At 40.5% G+C, this 19,507-nt stretch overlaps 1 protein-coding gene across 1 annotated transcript; it reads right to left on the bottom strand.

Annotated features, from left to right (window-relative positions):
• Window positions 1-4,367: 4,367 nt before the first annotated feature.
• kiaa1328 (KIAA1328 ortholog) lies at window positions 4,368-19,486 on the bottom strand. The gene is made up of 12 exons (XM_042407308.1): window positions 19,373-19,486; window positions 18,810-18,845; window positions 18,421-18,695; window positions 18,186-18,286; window positions 17,896-18,011; window positions 12,069-12,193; window positions 10,655-11,037; window positions 10,314-10,532; window positions 10,078-10,167; window positions 9,751-9,851; window positions 9,373-9,481; window positions 4,368-4,783 (listed from the first exon to the last, which is right to left on the bottom strand). Exons 1-12 carry the CDS (start codon window positions 19,425-19,427, stop codon window positions 4,555-4,557), a joined length of 1,839 nt encoding a protein of 612 aa, XP_042263242.1. The 5' UTR covers window positions 19,428-19,486; the 3' UTR covers window positions 4,368-4,554.
• Window positions 19,487-19,507: the final 21 nt, after the last annotated feature.

The raw sequence follows: 19,507 nt of genomic DNA, 5'->3' as shown, positions 1-19,507 counted from the left end.
TCTCTTTCAGTCAGTGTTAACTGGTTGAGGAGTTGCCCTTAAAAGAAGTGTACATTTCGAATATATACAACACATGTATATATATACATATATATTGCTGATATGCTTTTTGAATACAGGCAAAACTATTTCAGATGACCAAATGGGGTCTCTCACTTCGCTAGTTTACAATTACTCAAAATGTTTATTTTTTTCTCTTTCTCATTTTGTCTTGGGAGGGATGGAGAGTGCATGGGAGGGGCTGCTCCGTATCACAGCCTTATCTTTTTTAACTTGACATCCTAACCTCATAGATAGAATAACATCAGAAACGTTTGAAATATATGAACTTGTTTATATTTGCAGTACATATATATGTATAACAAGCATTCAAGCAAATGTATTCATATATACAGTATATATGGATAAATAGATATTAATCACAAACAAATATATGTATTTATATGCACATATTTTATATATGTGTGTCTGTATATAGAACGGCTACTGACTATGTTGAGCTGTAATTTTTTGTAGATTTTAGCTGGAGTTTGAAACATTGCTCTGCTTGGGAAGAATCGCAAATCTGGCAGCTCCCAAAACTGCAGGCATTCCTATCTCTGATTACCTATATGCTGACACACAATATATTGCTAAAAGATACATGTGTGAGAAGACACATACGGTGTAAATATTATCTGAAAATGCAAAAAGCCACATCTCAGTAGCAGGCTTTAAGAGAATCAGGCTAAACGATTTTAGAGGAAAAGGACAATTATCTTCGACTCTATTCCAAACATATCTTTTGAGCTTCACACACACACACACACACAGACACACACACACACACAAACTTCTCTTTGAAACTTGAACCAAAATGAATACGTCTTTCACCCCTTGCTCTCTTTTGCATTCAGTAAAGTGCATGTAGCGTATGTGCCGTCACCATGTCAAGGTGTGCCTTGTCACCTGCAGAATCTGCCATCAAACACTGTGCTCTCAAAAAAAAAAAAAAAAACTAAATACACACTACTGCAAGCAGCCAGTGCGCTATTATGATGTCAAAACTACAGCCAGATCCATATCATGTCTCAGCCGTGTAGAGAGCTTCAGTGCATGTCCACTTTAACAAACCGTCCGACCACTGATGGTCCATCAATGTCTTTGAAAAAAAAAAAAAAGCATTTAGAACTATGTAGACTCATGCGATTATACTTCAGATAAAAGTGGGCATTAGGTAACCTGTTGGTACTAACTATCAAAGCTGTGTGCAGGGCACCTGTGACTACGTTCCACTGGTTGGAGTCAAAAAATTAGGGTAAAGTTCAGGGTTGCGATTGACATGACATGTCTTGATATGAGAAGTGATTGAGCTTATTCGTCCTGGCATTAGGTTTTAATGGTTATGAAGGTGATGTAATATTGATGAATATGTTATAATTAGAGAGCTGGCTTCCAACTGAAGAGAATAAGGGAGAAGGTTTTATGTACTTTCCCATCCAGCAGTTAATGTGTGGCTCTCTGCTGGTAATACTTGACACGAAGCATATCCTTTAGAAGATGTTATATTGCCTTATGTTATATATCCTCGTGCAATTAAATATAAGCATAATGAAACTGTAAAATGAAGCAATAAGTGTGAAAAGCCATTTGTCCATCACAATTGCTGTAACACCGAGGCTGGTTTCATATTGCTTTAGCGTACAGTTTCTCATAATAGTCTACAAAAATGGTATGAACAGCTACTATATACCTGCAAAAGGTCAACAGACTTGGATTTATTGGACCCTGCATTCAACACTATTCAGCTGGTGGAGATTACTCGATGAATATTTATATATATGAATATTTATAAGGCTATATGACACTTTGGAAGACAATGCTTCCTGTTGGGTGCTGTTACTAGTTTTCCTATAAACTGCTCATTATGCCATTTCCCCAGTGTCTGTGTCTAACCTTTTTAGCTGATTGAATAATTTAACATTTACATTTACCTTCCAAATCCAGTGAGGCTAAAAGATGCCACCACATCGGAGGATGTCTCTGTTTGTGTGCACCTCATGACAATGCCCTGAGCATGGCATACAGTGCAGACCCGATGACCATCATGATAGTTTTTTGCTCTGACAGTATCCAGGGCGGGTTAGTACAAAACGTCTTGTACATCCACCTGAACTGTCCTTGAGCTAACAGTAACAGCTAAAGCTAAATGTCATATGTCTGGTATCCCTGATCGCCACACACTGTGCCCTCTTTGACTGCCCGCTCCCCCCATTGCTCTGAGGAAACTGAAAAAGGTGTTGACACGGTCGGTGCTTTTCTAATGGTTTGTTTGAGCAATCACTCACGTCTTTCACCCAGCCCATGTTTCCATGTCGAGTGAAATAACGGAGGGAGAAGCAGAACGACCACAGGAACTAGAATGCCAAGCACCTCATCTTCATTCGCTCCAACTTTAAGCTGCAAGTTTACATGAGAAAAGTAAAGCAAAGTATAGTGGTTCAAAAACAACAAGAAACAGAGCAGAAGTTTGAATATATATATATATATAAATATATACATAAACCGATGAATATACTGTAAATTGTTTCTTTTTTTGCTCTGTTTTCCTCTGTACATAGGTTTGCATATTTTATAGGACTTTTACTTCTATCTACAAGGACTGGATAAAGTACTTTAAATACTTAAAAAAAAAATATATGAATGAAAACATGATAATGCTCATTAAAACCAGGTACAAAAAAAAAAAAATAGTTGCTAGGATACGGTACAAACTGTAGGACCTGACCAAGGCATTTATCCAGAATACAGTCAGGGAGAGCATTGACCTCAGTTAGAGCTTAGACACACATTGACCTATTTTATAACAGAAATACTTTGATGGGTTCTATTCATTTATCTATTTGTTTAGATATTTATTTATAAGTTATGTCTGAGATGATATGCATGCTTTCATGGCATTATTTTTCTATGAGTTGGTACGTGACCAAATAGTTTTTATATGACATGAATGGGCCACTGTTGTGGTCCACAGATGATCATTGTTCCTGTCTGCAGGACCATGCCTTCAGCACTTCTTAGATGATGGAGAAAAATGCTCCTATTGACCAAGTGATGTCAAAGACAGATCTGAATCATTTATTTATGTTTATTTATTTATTTATTTGTGTTTTATGTATTTATTTGTGCTGTTTGACTCAAGATCTGAGCTCTATTATTGCTTATAAGTGCTTCTTTGTATCGCTACATCACATATGACCACTTTTAAGTATTGGCAAACTTCAAAGACTGATTTTACATTTTCCTGTTTGTGATAAACTACTGAAAGCAATGCAGTCAGCTGCTGTGTTTCTAAGCCTTATGTATATTTGTGTTCATAATCATATTGCTCTGTTCAAAGGTGGTTTAAAAAAAATGCCAATTGGAAGATTCCTCTTGCTTTTGAGTACCATTTGCCTCAATTTTAAAACATTTAAGCAAAGTGAAAATGAGTTAAGCGCTCCCTCGTAAATTAATTGTTCAGTCAGATATGTATTCACAACTGAATATATGCCTTGAGGTCACTATAAGTTGCTGCAATGTAAAGAGCTAATGTCTGATGAATTGTTAATCACCGGTTAACTGCTTGCATAAAACACCAGTTTTGGTTTTAAAATCTTTACTCCCTTCCTCCCATTTTCCCATCCTGCTTTGCATCGTTTGACAGAGCTCTGATCTTGTTCAACTGATGTGTTCTACCGAGAGCAAAATTCAATGAAAACTGCACTATCTCATCAAAAAGAATTGAGTTACTATCATTTTTTTCTGTGCTGTTATAAGTGGTTTTATTTTAAAAACTCAGTAGAGTTGCTAGAATCACATTTTACTTCATGTGGTTTTAAAAGTATTCTGGAAATCTATTTCCCAATTTCAGCACATACAGAGGGTGGGGAAATGAATGTTGCATTATTAAGCTTTGCCAGGTTCCTGATGAGCTAAGCTTCTGATTGGGCAGTGCGCTTTAGGCTCCCGCCCCCAACTCTCCAGACTGCACCATTCTCTGGTCCCCTGGACTCTTTTTTTTGTAATTTTAAATGAATGATGCGTCTCAGCTTAGCCCAATAATAAAGCACAGTCTAGAATAAAGTGTCCTGTGTCGTGTCATAATTACTGATAACTTGTCAATACTAGTATTCCCACATCTCTTGTTGTGACGCAACCACTAAAAATGTTCTGAATGTTCCCTCTCTCTCTTCTCTTTCACCACTGACTACATACTAGTGGTAATCCAGACTTTTCATCATTTAAAAAAGGACACTGCCACAGTCCTCAGAGATAATCAATGTATCTCAGTGTCAAACAGTTTTCCTACAGAGGCAACATAAATTACAAACCAGGAGCATAACCAATTCTGAATAATCGTTTATTTGTATTAAAAACACTATAACAAGATTACAAAACATCATGATCATTCTGATTTAGCAACTCAACAGTAGATTAAATGTAAGACAGTGACAAAGTTAAGAGCAAAACGGTGAATATCAAGTGACTGGATGACTGTTGTTTTCTTTTCTTTGCTATTAATTTTCTTCTTTGTCAGCAAATGAAGAAAATATCCTCCAGTATTTGGCTTTCTTCCAGGTCCTGCTGAGTACATTGAGGATAAGGCCCGGCAGGGGTAAGCAGAGTTCTGCAGTCTGGTTTGGGGGTAGTGAGGGCCAATCTATGTTGTGATGTTTTGGGCCTTCGAGTGGATGGTTTGCATTGCTCAGATGCAGAGACAGGACTAAAGATATCCAATAACTCCACCACAGAAAAGTCCAACCTGAAAAAAAATAAATAAGTAAAACTTTGGGAGTTTTTTTGTTGTTTAATTCAATTCAGTCTCTTTTTTTCAAGTGACCTCAGCTTGTTTCAAAGTTTCAAAGGTTGAATGGGCACAGGCTACATTTATAATACAGAACCCAGCAGAGCCCTGTGGATGGACAGCGTTTTAAATGAGCATCCATGCGCTGTTTGATTGTAACAGAGACATGCACACAAAGACAGTCAGCTACGTGCCCTCAAAGTTAAGCAGAGAGGGTGCAAGCAAGGGGACCAACACCAGACATGCACAAGGCTAAAGTATACTTGGGGCTCAACGCTTCTACTAAAATATTTGTCATTCACCTTTCACTTGTTAACACCGACAATATAAAAGCAAATCTCTCTTCGAAGTGTTAACAAAATCTTTCTTGCTGAAGTACCTACTGAACCCTAACAAGCAGCTTTAACAAGTCAAAACCACTGGGGCGTCCCGGCAGAAAAACAGTTTCTTGCAGGTGCAAGAGAAAAAAAGAGGGAGAGGACCCCGTGCTTTCTCCCCTGGAATAGAAATGAGGGAATGTGCAGTGAAATAAATAAACCAAAACGGGGGAGATTAAGCTAATAGAGATTCAATCCCTCAGTCTGGCTGGCTTGATAAATTATTCAGTGTATACACAGTCGAACGACGGCCATTCCAGATACAAAACATGAATTCTTTAAAGCACGCTCCACTGATGTTGCTAACATAATTCTCTGCTCGTTTAAAGCTGCATCGATTTGCATCGTGCAGCTCGGCGCGCAGCTCTCCCAGGTATGGGCAATCTTTGGCGTGTACTTGTTGATATGCATGTGGGTGGTCAGCAGACAGACACACTGGTGGAACATCCAATCACGGCGCATTTGTGTTCCTTCACACGTAACTATAGACCTTGATATGTCATGTTTTCTGACTAGCTTGAGGCAGCACATATCAGTAGCTGGAAAGCTTTAAAAGGCTATATTTTCCTTTGGCAACTAATGTATGCGTATGTTTTAGCATGAGGGAGAGAAAGCGAATGAGGGTTAAGTCGGCTGAGGGATGATAACTGATGAAAAAAAAAAGAAGAGAGTGAAGCTCAAGTAAGTAAATCTGTCTTCCTCATTTGGTCTCCTGCCTGTCAACAGCAAAGGAGAAAGAGAAAGAGAGAGGAAAAAAAAGAGAGAGAGTGAGAGTGTGTGTGTGTGTGTGTCTGCTTGTGCGAGAGACTGGAAGCGAGTGCGGCTTTGTGGATGGAGAGGAAGGCAGGGAGGGAATGTGGGGGAGGGACTTTGGCTGGGTTCCTTCTCTCGAAATGTGAGAATTTGCATTTTTATTTGTTGATTTATTTAACGGACAGGGCTCTCAAACAGCCATCCATCAACAAACGACATGTTGGTAATGAATAATGCATCACTTACCGGCGGTCACAATCTATAACAAGGGGAGTGTGGGGGGTAGGGGTACAGTTTGGGCAGGAAGGGGGATGGAGGGGGGTGGGGGAGGTGGGGGGTGGTAGCAGAGGGGGTGGCACAGAGATTGCACAAAGGCTAGAGAGGATGCCAATAGATTTTCAGAGGGCTATACAGTACAACAAAGAACTTCATTTCTTGGCTGCAGTTTGTGTGAGGTAAAGTTCTGAATTGCTGCTCGATATTAATATCCCCCAAGGGACTCCTGGCAAATCTATTTTACTGCTACATGCATACAGAACCGACATAGACAACAGTTGCAGGAACATATGTTTCTGTCATAGTAGAAAAAAAAACATAAAATAAGGTCCAATCATAAGCAGTCGAAACAAACTGCACTCTTCTGCTTTGAAATACGTTCTTATCTTCTAACACACACAGAACTGTATCCTTTGAGTATAATAAAAATTGTTAGGCTTCATTCTCCCAATACACCAATACTTTGTTGCTCTCTCCAAGCTCTGTAAGGCCAGATAAAAAATTCCACAAAACTCCTCTGCATACGCTCCCCGCCACCTTCTTCCCACTCGTAACTTTTCACTGCTTATTTGGCTCCTCTCCTTCATTAAAGATAGCCGTCTCGCCCCGGCGCTCCTTTTCATTTGCAGTCCAAACAGTAAGATAAAAAACCTATAATGGCCACTGCGTATATCCCGCATGTCAATTTCCCAGCCAATCAATAGCAGGCGGGCAATGGCAGGAAGGATGGAGATGAGATGGGCGGGGTGCGCTGGAACTGTCTCATTACTAACTAGCACAGGATTCATGAAAGGATTAAGGAGGTCACTTATTGTTAACCCCGGCTTCGTTTGGCAATTTGCACATCAAGATTGAACTGGTTAAGATTAGACAGTCACTAGGGGCATGTTGTTGCCAAGTGAAAGGAAAGGGTTCAGGTAACATACTAAATCTTACAGTAGGATGGACCAAAGTAAGCTGCTTCATTTCATCTGGCTTACCACACTACCACAGTGTTGTTTTAGCATTGTTGTTACAGACTGAAGGCAGTTTTCTTTCTCTCAATTAAATTTCACTAAATTAAACTCTTTGACACTTGAATTTCCATTGGGATCAGAAAAGTATCTATATAACCATCCAGCTAAACTGACTAAAACATGAGCTGGGAACCACAACATACTGTTTTGCCTTCATCTCACTTACTGCAATTTATGTAGTATTTCTACATTTTGGACCAGCAAAGAAAAACACATATGTCTAATCCAAATCAGTGGATTACCAAAGGATTACAACTATCTGAAGAGATGCACATGAAAAAACATGTTGCAAGAAAACCACAAAAGACATCCGAGAGGCAGACCTCCTCATTACTGGTAGTAAAAAAAACACTGTCAGTAGCTAAGAGTCCAACAATTTTAATAGGCTTTGGAGGTGTAAATGGATGGTAATAAGATCTGATACCCTGGGTCCCCTGCTGGAATTAATGGGCATCTGCTGGAGCTCACAGATCAACTTGGACCATGCACTGCTTTGTTTAAAAGTTACTCATTGGAAGTTGTAAACTTTCACCTGTTTTAAACAATTAGCTTTCCAACTCCTATCAGCTATTGACTCTTAACAGCCACCGCTGTCATAAAACAGTAGAGAAATTCAGACATTATGGAAGAAAAAATAGCATCTACTTTAGAAAACAAATAGATGTTTTCAGTAACTGTGTTACAAATTAATTCTTAACATCTGATATATTTTGTATTTACAATGCCACAGCAACTTAGAAGTCCTCACATAGCGGCAAGAAAATGCATATACATACATACACTCACACACAGTCAGGTTAATTACCATTCTGTGTGAAGGGTGTAAGAAAAAAGGTAATGAATTTCTTTCTCTTTTTTGGAAAGTCTGATGCTTCCAATCAGTGATTCATTCCCGTTTTGAAAATCTCTCTCCCTTCTTACACCTTTCTCGTCATTTCCATTTCTATCCATCTCAACCTGCTCTAACTTTCCTCACTTCCCATTTCTCACTTTATCCAATGCTCTCACTCCTCACTCACCCTCAAACACACTTTTAACATCTCTCCCTCACTCTTGCTTTCTCTGTCTCATTACTGTGGCGGTGAGAGGAGGGAGGGCAGTGTGTGCATCCAGAAGTCTGTTCAATTACACCTGCTGCAGGGTCCCTGCTAGGCCGACTAATGGAACGCAGCATGTCTCCTGACAGGCTGGCCACAGAGCTAGCTAGCCCAGTAAAAAGCTTCATTTAGCTTCTCACAGCTCGAAAAGTTAGCTAGACTAAGAAAAGTCATCATTTAGCCTCCAAAACTGCAGTATCTGCAAACACAGATAAAAGCTTCACATGCACTAATATTTATCTGTTGCAATATTGTTAATGTTTTTTCATAACTTGGGAAAAACATAAATTATCTTAATTATAAAAGGTCAAAGAGAACAAATAAAACACTGCGGCCAAACAGCCTGGAAATAATCAGGAGTTACCTGTGCTGCTTTTCATCGTGGTTCTAAGAATAATCTTTTTTTTTTGACTGGCACTTTTGTTCTGTTGAATTTAAGCCCACAGGATGTTCTTAGATCAGCTAGTTTCAATGCTTGCTATAATTTACTGCTTATCCAGGGTCATGTTCACCAGAATTTCTATAAAGCTATTAACATAAAGGTTATAATAAATAGTCTTGTAATTCTTCACTATGCTAAAAAACTAGTAGAGTAAATGCTAAATGTTTATTAAAGGACGACTCCATCTGTGTTTTTTTCCGGGTAACAGAAAAAAATGGAAACTCAGCCGTTAGCAAAAAACAGTGACGTGGGTTAGAGTGCTGAGACAGCAGCAACAGCAAGTGCTCAGTCTGTCTCTATGGCTACTGGCTAGGCGGGCTGGGGGGTTTATATCGGTTTATATGTAGCAACGTCATCATGCAGAAACTTACGTCAGGTCACGGGGGGAAAAGTTTTTAAAAGGGATTGAGAAAATGGCCTTTTGACACTAAAACATACAAACTTCGACCAAAATTCGAATTTTCAGATTTGAATACATATGAAACACTATAGGGAAGCTACAGAATGATATAAAAAGCTAAAAAGAAAACAAAAAACAATGGACCCGCCCTTTAAATACTTCTTTGATGTCCAGTAAAAGTGTTACCTGGCCTCGGGATTCTTATGAGTCACAGACACCGAGGTGGGCTTCCTCACACTTGCAGAGGATCTTGCAGGAGATGTGGCCTTGTCCCGTCTGGACCGCTCTAAGGCCTCTGTTGAGAAATGCAAGAGATGAGTGTTACATTAGAAGCAAGAGCAACAATGCACGCAAGACAGTTTTAAAAATCCCCTTCAAGATATATTTCAAAGTTTTACATGCATATGAAGGTACTGAAATAAATACTGTTTGAGGAAAAGCAAACTCTTGACAGGCTCGAGTCTTAAGAAGGAGATTTGTTTTGAGCGGAGATGTTCCTCTTCGTGGAGACAAGTAAGCACAGACAGATATCCGACTACCAGAAAATACAAGCTTACAACTCACCACAAGTGTGAATGATATCGTCCCGAGGAGCAGGCACAGTTTGCGAACATTTTTCATGCAAGCTCTGTTGTGCAGGAGGTACCTCTGCATTTTCACGCACACTGCAAACAACAGACATAATACACCAAGTTGGCTTTTGTGTGTGTAACTTGAGTACGTACCTACGTGTATACAGCTGTGTATGTGTATTTGACTTTGAAGTGTGTGTGTGTGTGTGTGTGTGTGTGTGTGTGTGTGTGTGTGAGGAAGAGTTTGTGTGTAGGTGACTAAAGCAGTTGAAGTTTGTCAGAGTGTCTGTCTTCCTGTCAATCGGACAATTAGGTTTACCTGGAGGATAAATCTTGCTGGGCGAGACCCTCTGGATCTCCATTCTTAGTGTTTGAGCTGCTGAGCTCAGATTGAGTGGCTTCTTGAAATCTAACAAGAACAAAAGAGACAAAGAAAAAGATGAAAAGACTACCTATCTATTAACTAACAAGACGTAACTATTAAATTATACCGCCTCGACATTAAGCAAATGTCACCAGATACGGGCCTTTTTTTTTCTGGCTTCTGTATTCAACCTTTTGTAGTCGAGAAGCGACTGGTGTAGCTGCTGATTCTGTCTGTTGAGCCTCTCCTCTTGCTCAGCCAGCCGTGCCTGCAGCCTCTCTCTCTCCATCTCCAACTGCATCTTCTGCAGCAGCAGCTGGTGCCTCTTCTCCTCCCAGTCCTCTTGACCCAGCAGAGGGCTGGTCAGGGCTTCCTTAGTCTTTGAGTCCATGGCATTCCCATTCTGGAGCCTGCGTGTAAACACACCTTTAATTTGCTTAATATCCTGTCACCCTGTTTGTGTGTTGAAAAAAAGCGCTAAATTTGATTGAAGGAAAGCGATAAGTGTATACTGCTTAGAGCACTACAGTACCTTTCACACTCATGTTGGTTAAAGTTGTCCTGGTGGCCATTCTCTAGAGTATGTTCATTATCACTTCTCCGTTTCTGTATTCCGTAGCCGCTGTCTTGGCAACTGCTTTGATAGTGCTCACATCTGTGGCGGGACTCTGAGTGTGACTCCCTGCACTCCCTTTTCTGAATCCTATGCTGATTGATTGGCCTGTCAGCTGGACTGAACTCACTATCACAGGAAAGAGAGGAAACAGTTTGTACAGCCTCTCTTCTTCCACCACCACTCCTGTGCACTTGAGGCTGTCGTGCCCGAGTAGTACCAAGGCTGAGGTATGAGCCATCAAAGAGTGGACCATTAGCTCCGCTAGTAGTTCTGCTGGGGGCTTCCTCACTACCGAGCACCTGGACAGAGAACAAAAAGGACAATGAATGCATTTTGGCCACTTTAGGAAGCCTCTGAAAAATTGATGGAGTATTTCTGCCAAAAACATTAGGCTGCTCCTTAAAAGCCTAATGTAGAGCTGGACAACTAACTGAAATGTGCCAATACAGAATTAGTTGCCACTCACCAACTTCATTTCCTCATGTCGCTACGTATAATAAAAGCTTTCCCCAGGTGCTTGCAAGAGCTTTTCCATAAAAGCTCACATTTCACTTGCGCTTTATGTGGGTTACCATGATCTGAAACGTCTTTTTAGGCTTCTTCCATTTTACGCACCTAACTTCAGTGATGTACACAGTGGTACTGTACCTAAACGTATCCTGTTTAGACACTCATGGAAGACTGAAGCTGCTAGTCTGCTGAGTTGCTGTTTTCACTACGCGCCCTTGTATAGACATGGTGTTGGGATAGGGCAGAGCTTAATAGCAGCACAAATGTAAATCATCCTTCTAAACTGTAAACTGGACAGTGGTCGCAAGATTAAGAGGACAATTTTCAACTGAGCATAAATGGCAGGTAAGCCAAGGTCAAGAACATTATGAGATAAACATAAGGAGGAAAGCCCATCTTATAGTTGACTGGGGAAGAGACTGTGACTAATTTGCTGAGGGTCAGAGAGCAGGCAAACACACATTATTCAGAGCCAGCGCGGGACAATGAGGTTGGCCAAGTCATCTATTCTATCTATAGAGGCTGAAGCCAGAGAGGCGTCTCCGCTTCTGAAGTGTCACCTTGAGAGAGTTTTCACTTTGTTGTACTCGTATCGAACCAGTGACAGAAGTGGACTTCTATAATGATTTGTTATGTATTATGATGGCGCTTGGCCATGGGACAATGTGCTGTTGCATGTGGTTTCACTGGATGTTTTTGTGCCTGAGTGCCTGGTGAATTATTCTCTGAATATGGCTCACATGGGAGCACGGACATCATGTTATACAGCATGATGTACTTGCAAAGAACACATAAATGTACAATCTATCCCATTCCTTACCTTGCTGTGGGCTGATGCCTGGCTTAGCTGAGAAATGGACTGGTTGAGCTTGGCCTGTTGCTGAGAAAGGTATTGTTGGTAAAGCCCAAGCAGCTCCTGGCATTCTCTGTACTGCTGCTGCAGGCCTGGAGTACCAAAGGTTAAGTAATTAACAAAGTTATACAACAACAAAACTAAATACAACCTCTAGTCGGGAACATTTAAATCCACACCTGGATTCAGCTGAGAAAAGGTAGACTTAGGGTCACATGACAGTGTGTGGCTCAAACAGATGCACGCTTAAACATTCTTAATAAAATGTTAAAGAAATTCTTACAGAAAGTCAGAACTCATTAAAATTGAAAGAGAGGCTCTATTGCTCAGATCAGCCATTTTGGTAAGGAAAAAGGTTTTCTTATGTAACTTCAGTGAAAAAAAGATAGATGCTAGATTTAGACTGACAATCTGAATTAAATCCTTGTTTCTTCAATCAATTAGACATTGGGCCGGGGAAGTAGAGAGGGCTGGAAAGTTTAAAAAAAGAAGGAAAAAGAGGCCAGCAAAATCAAAGTTGTTGCGGCACTGAGTTTTCATCATCTGGGTCGGGCCAAGCTGTGTTGAGCTGAGCTGGGCAGTGCCGTGCCAGGCTATCTGCCAGACAGAGAGCTGGCAGACACAAGAAAACTAATCTGGAGCGGAACTACTGCTGCGCCTCAGGAGCCCACTAATGACAGTGGCAGCACCACACCACACCAGCACATACAAAGATAATGAGCATGAGAGTGGAGAGACTACACACACAGACACACTTGCACACATTCAATAATCAACCTCAGTCTGACTCTGGCTTTCTAGTACACACACACACACACAAACACAGTGAGACATGAGAGCACAAATTCCCCACCTGCACTGTAAACAGCCCACACACACAAACACTACAAATAAAGCAAGTAGTACACACACTCCCACCCAGGCTGACCATAAAGTGTGTTCCTCCAGGCCATATCTTTTTATGATGGTGGCCCTGCTACCACAGCTGATGAGTTTCTCAGCATCAGTTTGAAAAAAAAAAGGCCCCCATTTTAAGAGAAAATCAAAGTTCAAAGTAGAGTCTTATTGAAGGGATAGTTGGCGGAACACTCCATAAGAAAACACTTTGGCTGTTAGAAGACTTCAATCAGGCTGTGGAAATGAAACAGAGGGAAAGAGAAGAGAGCGGGGATGACTTTGAATTGAGGACCAGACACCAGACAAATGCAATGCAGCAGCTTCCATAAACATTGGGAAAATGTGAGGAAACACTTTGATTGAACCCTCCATCTAACTAAGGCTCCTCTACCGCTGCACTGATAATGTCCATGGGAGTAGCTCTATATGGAAAGCTTAAGGACATCACAAGGACATCACATCATGTAAACCTGTGCTGGGAGGTCTATTTATGCAGCATGAATAAGGGTCTTGAAGGGGAGATACTGAATATGCTTATACAGCTACACCTTACCTCAGTTCAAGATAGAGAGTTGTGTGTTGAGTTGAAAAATGCATGCTGCGCATATTTCACCACATTCGCATAAAACACCATTTCCACATGATTTCTCATGCCTAAAACAAATGTTTCCCGATAGACACAAATATACAGTGCAGTACACTGGATACAAAGAGCCAATACAAATCGGGTATGGTGGGGGGTGAGACACAAACAAAAATACACACATCATGGAGTCTAGCTGTGCTGTAGTACCAACAGGCAAGCAGCACCATAGTGCCCCAGTGCCGAAAATGAAGGTAACGTGTGTTAATGTGTTGACAGGCTGATGCAGTCCCTGGACGGCAAGTGCAAGGTAATCTGAACCGAGTGGAGCAACACTGATAAGATTCCACCTCTCTGCCTGATGCTACACTAAACATGCTTCCTCCACAGCCTTGGACAACAGCCAATAGGGGCCAAGTACTCAGCAAGCCCCTAGTTTACATCAGACCTGCAAAGTGCCAACAATGACTTACTCCTCCCCCCTGCTCCAAAAATACTCAGAATCAAGGGCTTGGGTTGAAGAGGCTTCAGACAGGGTCTGTCAAAATGATTCACTTCCCTGTCAGGCTGAGGCTCAAATGAAATAATGAAATCCACTTCAAGGTGGAACAAATTTGCACAGGAGGGGGGAATATTTTAAAGCCTGCTTTAGCACACTGTGCCAAACAGATTGAGCCTGAGCAGGAATGTGAGAGAGAGACGTGGGCGGAGACTGATGTGTATGAATGTGTGTGTAAGGAAGCAATGACGGGGAATTAATAGAAGAAGACAGGTTACATAACTGCTTCAATACTACTGAGTCTGAAGAGAAGACGTGTGCAAGTCATACAATAAATCAATAAATAACTCCACACGTCTGCTAACAAACAAAATACCTTTCTTACCACAACCATTTTCATTTTTATTATCACAATTAAATTAAACTTCAGTTCCATTAGGCACAAACCAAGTTTCTACTTGCTGAACGATTAGACTTCACATCTGTATATCTGTCTATGGAATATGTCAATGCACAAGCCCGACAACGCACAAAGCCAAAAACACTCTATACCATACATGGTAAAGGTGTACCAATGTAATCTAACAACAACTCGATTCAGTTTTGATCATTTTAACAAAGATTCAGTGCATTATTATTCCACATTAAGCCCACAATTGGTTCAATTTTATTACATTCAATTAAGCAGAAAAACTGAGTCAGTCGATAATAATATAAACCTTAGACCAACGCACCAGTTCAATGAATGACTTTTATTTTCATGGCCAAACATTAGCCTCCAGCAGTTCAGTGTTTATATATTTTCAACAACTTCTTCATAAATACACACTCTCCTCCAATTTAGCTCTACAGAATAGAGGGCTCTACAAAAATCGAGCCAGTCAAAACCACAGCATTTACTTTATTTCTTATCTGTGTAGATGATAGTCAGTAGGTAGTAGTAGTAGTAGTAGTAGTAGATACTAGATTTTAGATTTTCATTTGCTTTTACACTCTTAATAAACAGCACCTGGCTTCAACCCAGGTAACACCTGGACCAGAACATGACAATCACCACAAAGTTGACATCAAGGAATATTAGGGGCTTAATCCACCATAAAAACAATGATTTTAGGATTCTCCAAAAGCCAGCTTCTGATGTATGCTTATCACAAAAAGCACACTTGATACAACCAGATTTCCACATTGTAAATGTCATCCATCCAAACGTGGGAGGATAAAAATGGATTTAGCTCTGGCAATCTTCTAGCACAACATGAAGCATTTTTTCAATGACATATCCTAACAGGGCTGTTATTCCCCTCTCTCCATGGCCTCAGGATTCCCTCCAATTGTTTCAACTCAATAAATGGCATTAGCTGCAACACCTGCTGTGCCTTATTCTGGATACAGTGAGTAGAACGGTGCACCCTGTTAGTAACGCCACCTTGACTTCTGCCCATGCCAACATGCCTTGAAGTACAAAAGGCATCCTTCCTTTCTGAAACACAAATTCGATCCTGCGTGCCAGTCAGTTCCAAATGTCAGCCGAACACCCAAAATATCAAGGATACTTTTCCCCTCTCATCCTAGGTGGCTTGGGGCTAAGGTATAGCCCTACATTCTTTATACCACTGACAACCCTGAATCTTGGTTAGATAAGATAAGCTGAGGCCTAATGGAATTAGACTTGACAAGACTCTCATTCAGTGTGTTTGCCTTTGGTGTCTCCTTAACCTTTCAGAGAAGTGCTGGAACCTTATGCCTGAGAAGAGCCTTCATGACTCTTGCACGCACTTTAAAAGACTACGTTATCCCCCCCTGAGGTGCTTGGATCCGAACACTTTTTCCTCTCAAATACCTTTTTAATGGAGTTTAGAAGTTTGGTGTAAATGCCAAGTCTCCAAGCCAAAGTGCCTTTAATTGAGTTGTGCTTTCCTAATTTTCCCCGCCGCCGTTGCCAATCGCGCAATTTACCAGCCGGGTCAATTACTCTTCATATTTCGCAGTGTTTTTAACCTAAATTGACTGCTGGCTATGCTCTGGTTTGACCTGAGTGGAATTGTTAAGAACAGTAGATAGATTAAGACAGTAGGTGCGTTGTAGGGTGGAGAAAAAAACCATACTATCGTTACAACTCTGGCACTAACCTCATACTAGACAATCATGAATGAGCTGGTTGCCCACCTCATCTCGTTTTGAGAGGAGGAAATGAAAGAGAGTCTAATGTTATACAGTAGTCTACAGTTTGTCATTTAGGGAGGGCTACAAAAATATGGTGAAAGAAAACAATGTAGTCTTCTCTGTAAATATCAAAATTCATCTTTGTATGATAAAATGATTTAGATGGTTCTGGCCATGGCTCCAACCATGAAATTGATTCTGTACACAACAGTGGATAAGCTACAAGCACTTGCAAAAGACAACTGCAGCAGGCATCAAAAAATATAAATGAATCTGCTCCATTTCTCTGCTTTTTGTATCAAATTGAAGAGTCTTACACATAGACCGACTACCTGACCTTACCTAAGGCAACACTGCCCCCTGCAGACTTTCCTATAGAATACCACATACAACGCTGTCTGCAATATATCATTTAAATAGCACTTCAGGAGCATCTTACAGGGACAGGCAACCATGTGCCACAGAGTGCCGGGAACAGGTTTCTATTCCAACCAATTATTATAGTGGATAGTTTTAGTAATAAGCCCCTCCTTTTAGGCTGACATTGTGCTAAGCAGTGAAATCACTTGGGCTATGTTCAGTATTATATCTTTTTGTACCACATTGTGAAATTTTGTCTGATTGGACAATATGTTTCCTCTAGGGATTTATTTTGAGTACTTTTTTTAAGTACTTCAACTATTTAGCATTTCCGTCGTATAACATTGTGGGACTCACGATGGGCAGTTTTCGATCCAAATTGCTGCAGCAGAACCAGAGAGAGAGATCTTATTTTTTCTATATTTTTTATTCCAAGTATTCTTCTTCTTTGTCAAAACCTGGCGCCTACATTACCAAACTTGACCACAGACAGTTCAGTCAGAGATTTCGGTGTGTTAGTACCATGCCAGTATGGGCTAATATAGCCTCGAGCCACTAGCAACACAGAACAGGCTACAGAGCTCTGGTAGCCTCACTTCTTTCGAACTCCACACCCCTAAATCTTTTCACTTTCAAACTTCTAGTCTTCACCTCCAACTGACACTTCCTCAAGTGACATCACTTAAAGCAATTTATTAGACTTTGTGCAGATCCCTCTGTAGCCACAAAAGGCTTTCTGCAACTTTTTTCACATATGCAGTAGTACTGCTCATGACCTGTAAACAGACTTTGATGTGTAAAAATCAATGGAGTTCCCCTTTAAGGCATGGAATAATGGCAGTGCACCACCATACTACTACTGTACTGTAGCACCATCATTCCTATTTCAAAATAGGGTGCTAAGTGCATCATATCGTGCAACTTTAGTATACAACATAGAAACATCATAGCAATAGATTTTCCAAATTGATAGAACCATCATACCTTGACCCCTGGTTTCCTCATAATAATAGTGCAAGATTTTGCAATCTCCTTAATGTGTAAAGACACTACAGTGCTCCAAACAGCAATCATGACACAGTGAAGCACATTTTACACCATTAAACATGTCCAACTTCAGTGAGGAGCACTCAGACAATTCATTATTTTAACCCTTATTATCATTTGCAATACCCCATTTAATGCACTATTATCTTGTCAAAAAACAATATGAAATATACAACAAATCACTTCACCCACTACTCTAAAAAGAGTCTCACTCGCTACTGTGTTTGGTTATTTTTAAAGGATACTTTCTCTTTCCTGTGCTATAAGCAGGTTCTGTTGCTCCAGCTGTTGAATCTTGCATTCAAAATGTTCCTGTTCATCTTTCAGGCGCTGCACTGACTCTTCTTTCTCCTCGCTCACTCTAGAGAAAAGGAAATTACAGTCTTAAAGGGTAGCTAGTCCACATTATGTATTCCAAGATACAGGAGTACAAAATTACACAGTTCAATCCAGTGTTGCTTTAAATGATTCCATTGTGATACTGTAAATGCATATTAACATTAACATTCTCAAAGTGTTATATAAAGGTGGTTACCTGGCTAGTTCCTCGATGAGGTTTGCAATGCGGCGCTTATCTTCAGGACAGAGGTCTTTCAAACAGACCTGGCTCTGGGCTCTGCTGGTTTCAGAAATAACCTGTGCAAAGAATGGTTAGCAGGTATTACGAATTATAAACAGGGACTGATATTGAAAACTTGACAGTCTCAATACACCACTAGTATTCAGGTTATACATATGCCTTCTTTCAAATATAACATCTTCCGGTTTACCTGTGACAGGGGAAGAAAAGTACCAGAGGCCTGGGAAAGGGTGTGCTCTGTGGCTACAGCAGCACTGGGATGGACTGACACTTTTTCCTTAATATAAGCCCCTGAGCGATCGTTTTGTAAGTGGCCCTGTTTCTTGCCAACTTTCTTTAGTGTAGCCTCATTCTTGCAGTCAGAGCTGTGCCTGTCTCGCATCTTGGTGCTTTTTTTACTTGTGGTACTGGCGCTGCCTGGTCCCAAAGTGAAAGGGGTTTGACATTTCATCACTCCATCAACTCCTGGGACAGTTTGTGAGAAACAGAGAGAAGAAGAGGATGCAGTGAGGATATAAATTACCTCAAATAATCTGAGACTGTGACTAAAATAGTTCACACAATGTCACTGAGACTCACCAGGAACAAACACCAAGGGCTGTTCCTCATCGGACACTGTGTGAACAGTACAAAGGAAGACAAGCACTTTCAGTCATAAGGATGGAAAGCTGGTGATGCTAATGCTTACTGTCAAATAAATAATTCGTCCGCTTGACATTTCTGAGAAAACAGTTACAATCATGTAGCACATAAAACAAAAAGCTAGCTATCTATTACTGTAGATGACCTTTTGGTTATGAACTCATTGACATTAGTAAAAAAGAATAAACAGACTAACAAAATATATAATTACAGCCAACATTAATAGTTGCACTAAGTTTCGATAAAAAATAGGTAACGTTAACGTAATTTAAAACAGGCAGCGTTAGCGTTAAATTGACGTTAATGTAACTTACACGTAGTTAACTTAGCTAACGTTAACTGATTAGCTGTCTCACTTCCCCAGAACTAAAAACTTTTCATCACTGACACAGAAGTAACATCTATGATACTCTTTCGAAATGTTTTGCATCTCCCTATGTCATATATACACATGGATACTGAACAATGAAGCCAACGTAGTTTAATAAAAGTAAGCATACCGCCGTTCATCCAAAATATCCCCGAATTTCCACTTCTTGCTGCCGCTGCCGCCATGTTGAAACAACCGCCACCCCTCCCAGCTGGGAGCAAAGCGTTGCTAAGGACGAGTAGTCCCGCCTTTCTGTTACAACTGA

Source organism: Thunnus maccoyii, chromosome 3, assembly GCF_910596095.1.
Source record: "Thunnus maccoyii chromosome 3, fThuMac1.1, whole genome shotgun sequence".
NCBI lineage: Eukaryota > Metazoa > Chordata > Actinopteri > Scombriformes > Scombridae > Thunnus > Thunnus maccoyii.
This window is presented reverse-complemented; position numbering and strand designations above follow the sequence as displayed.

Bases quoted from the DNA above. Each gene is read 5' to 3' on its own strand.
- kiaa1328 (XM_042407308.1), bottom strand. From the start codon at position 19,427: ATGGCGGCAGCGGCAGCAAGAAGTGGAAATTCGGGGATATTTTGGATG. The intron at 12,194-17,895 runs GTATCCTTTAAA...TTGGTACTCCAG, and splicing joins TATAGCACAGGAAAGAGAAA to GCCTGCAGCAGCAGTACAGA. The intron at 4,784-9,372 runs GTAACACTTTTA...ATTTTTTTTCAG, and splicing joins CATAAGAATCCCGAGGCCAG to GTTGGACTTTTCTGTGGTGG.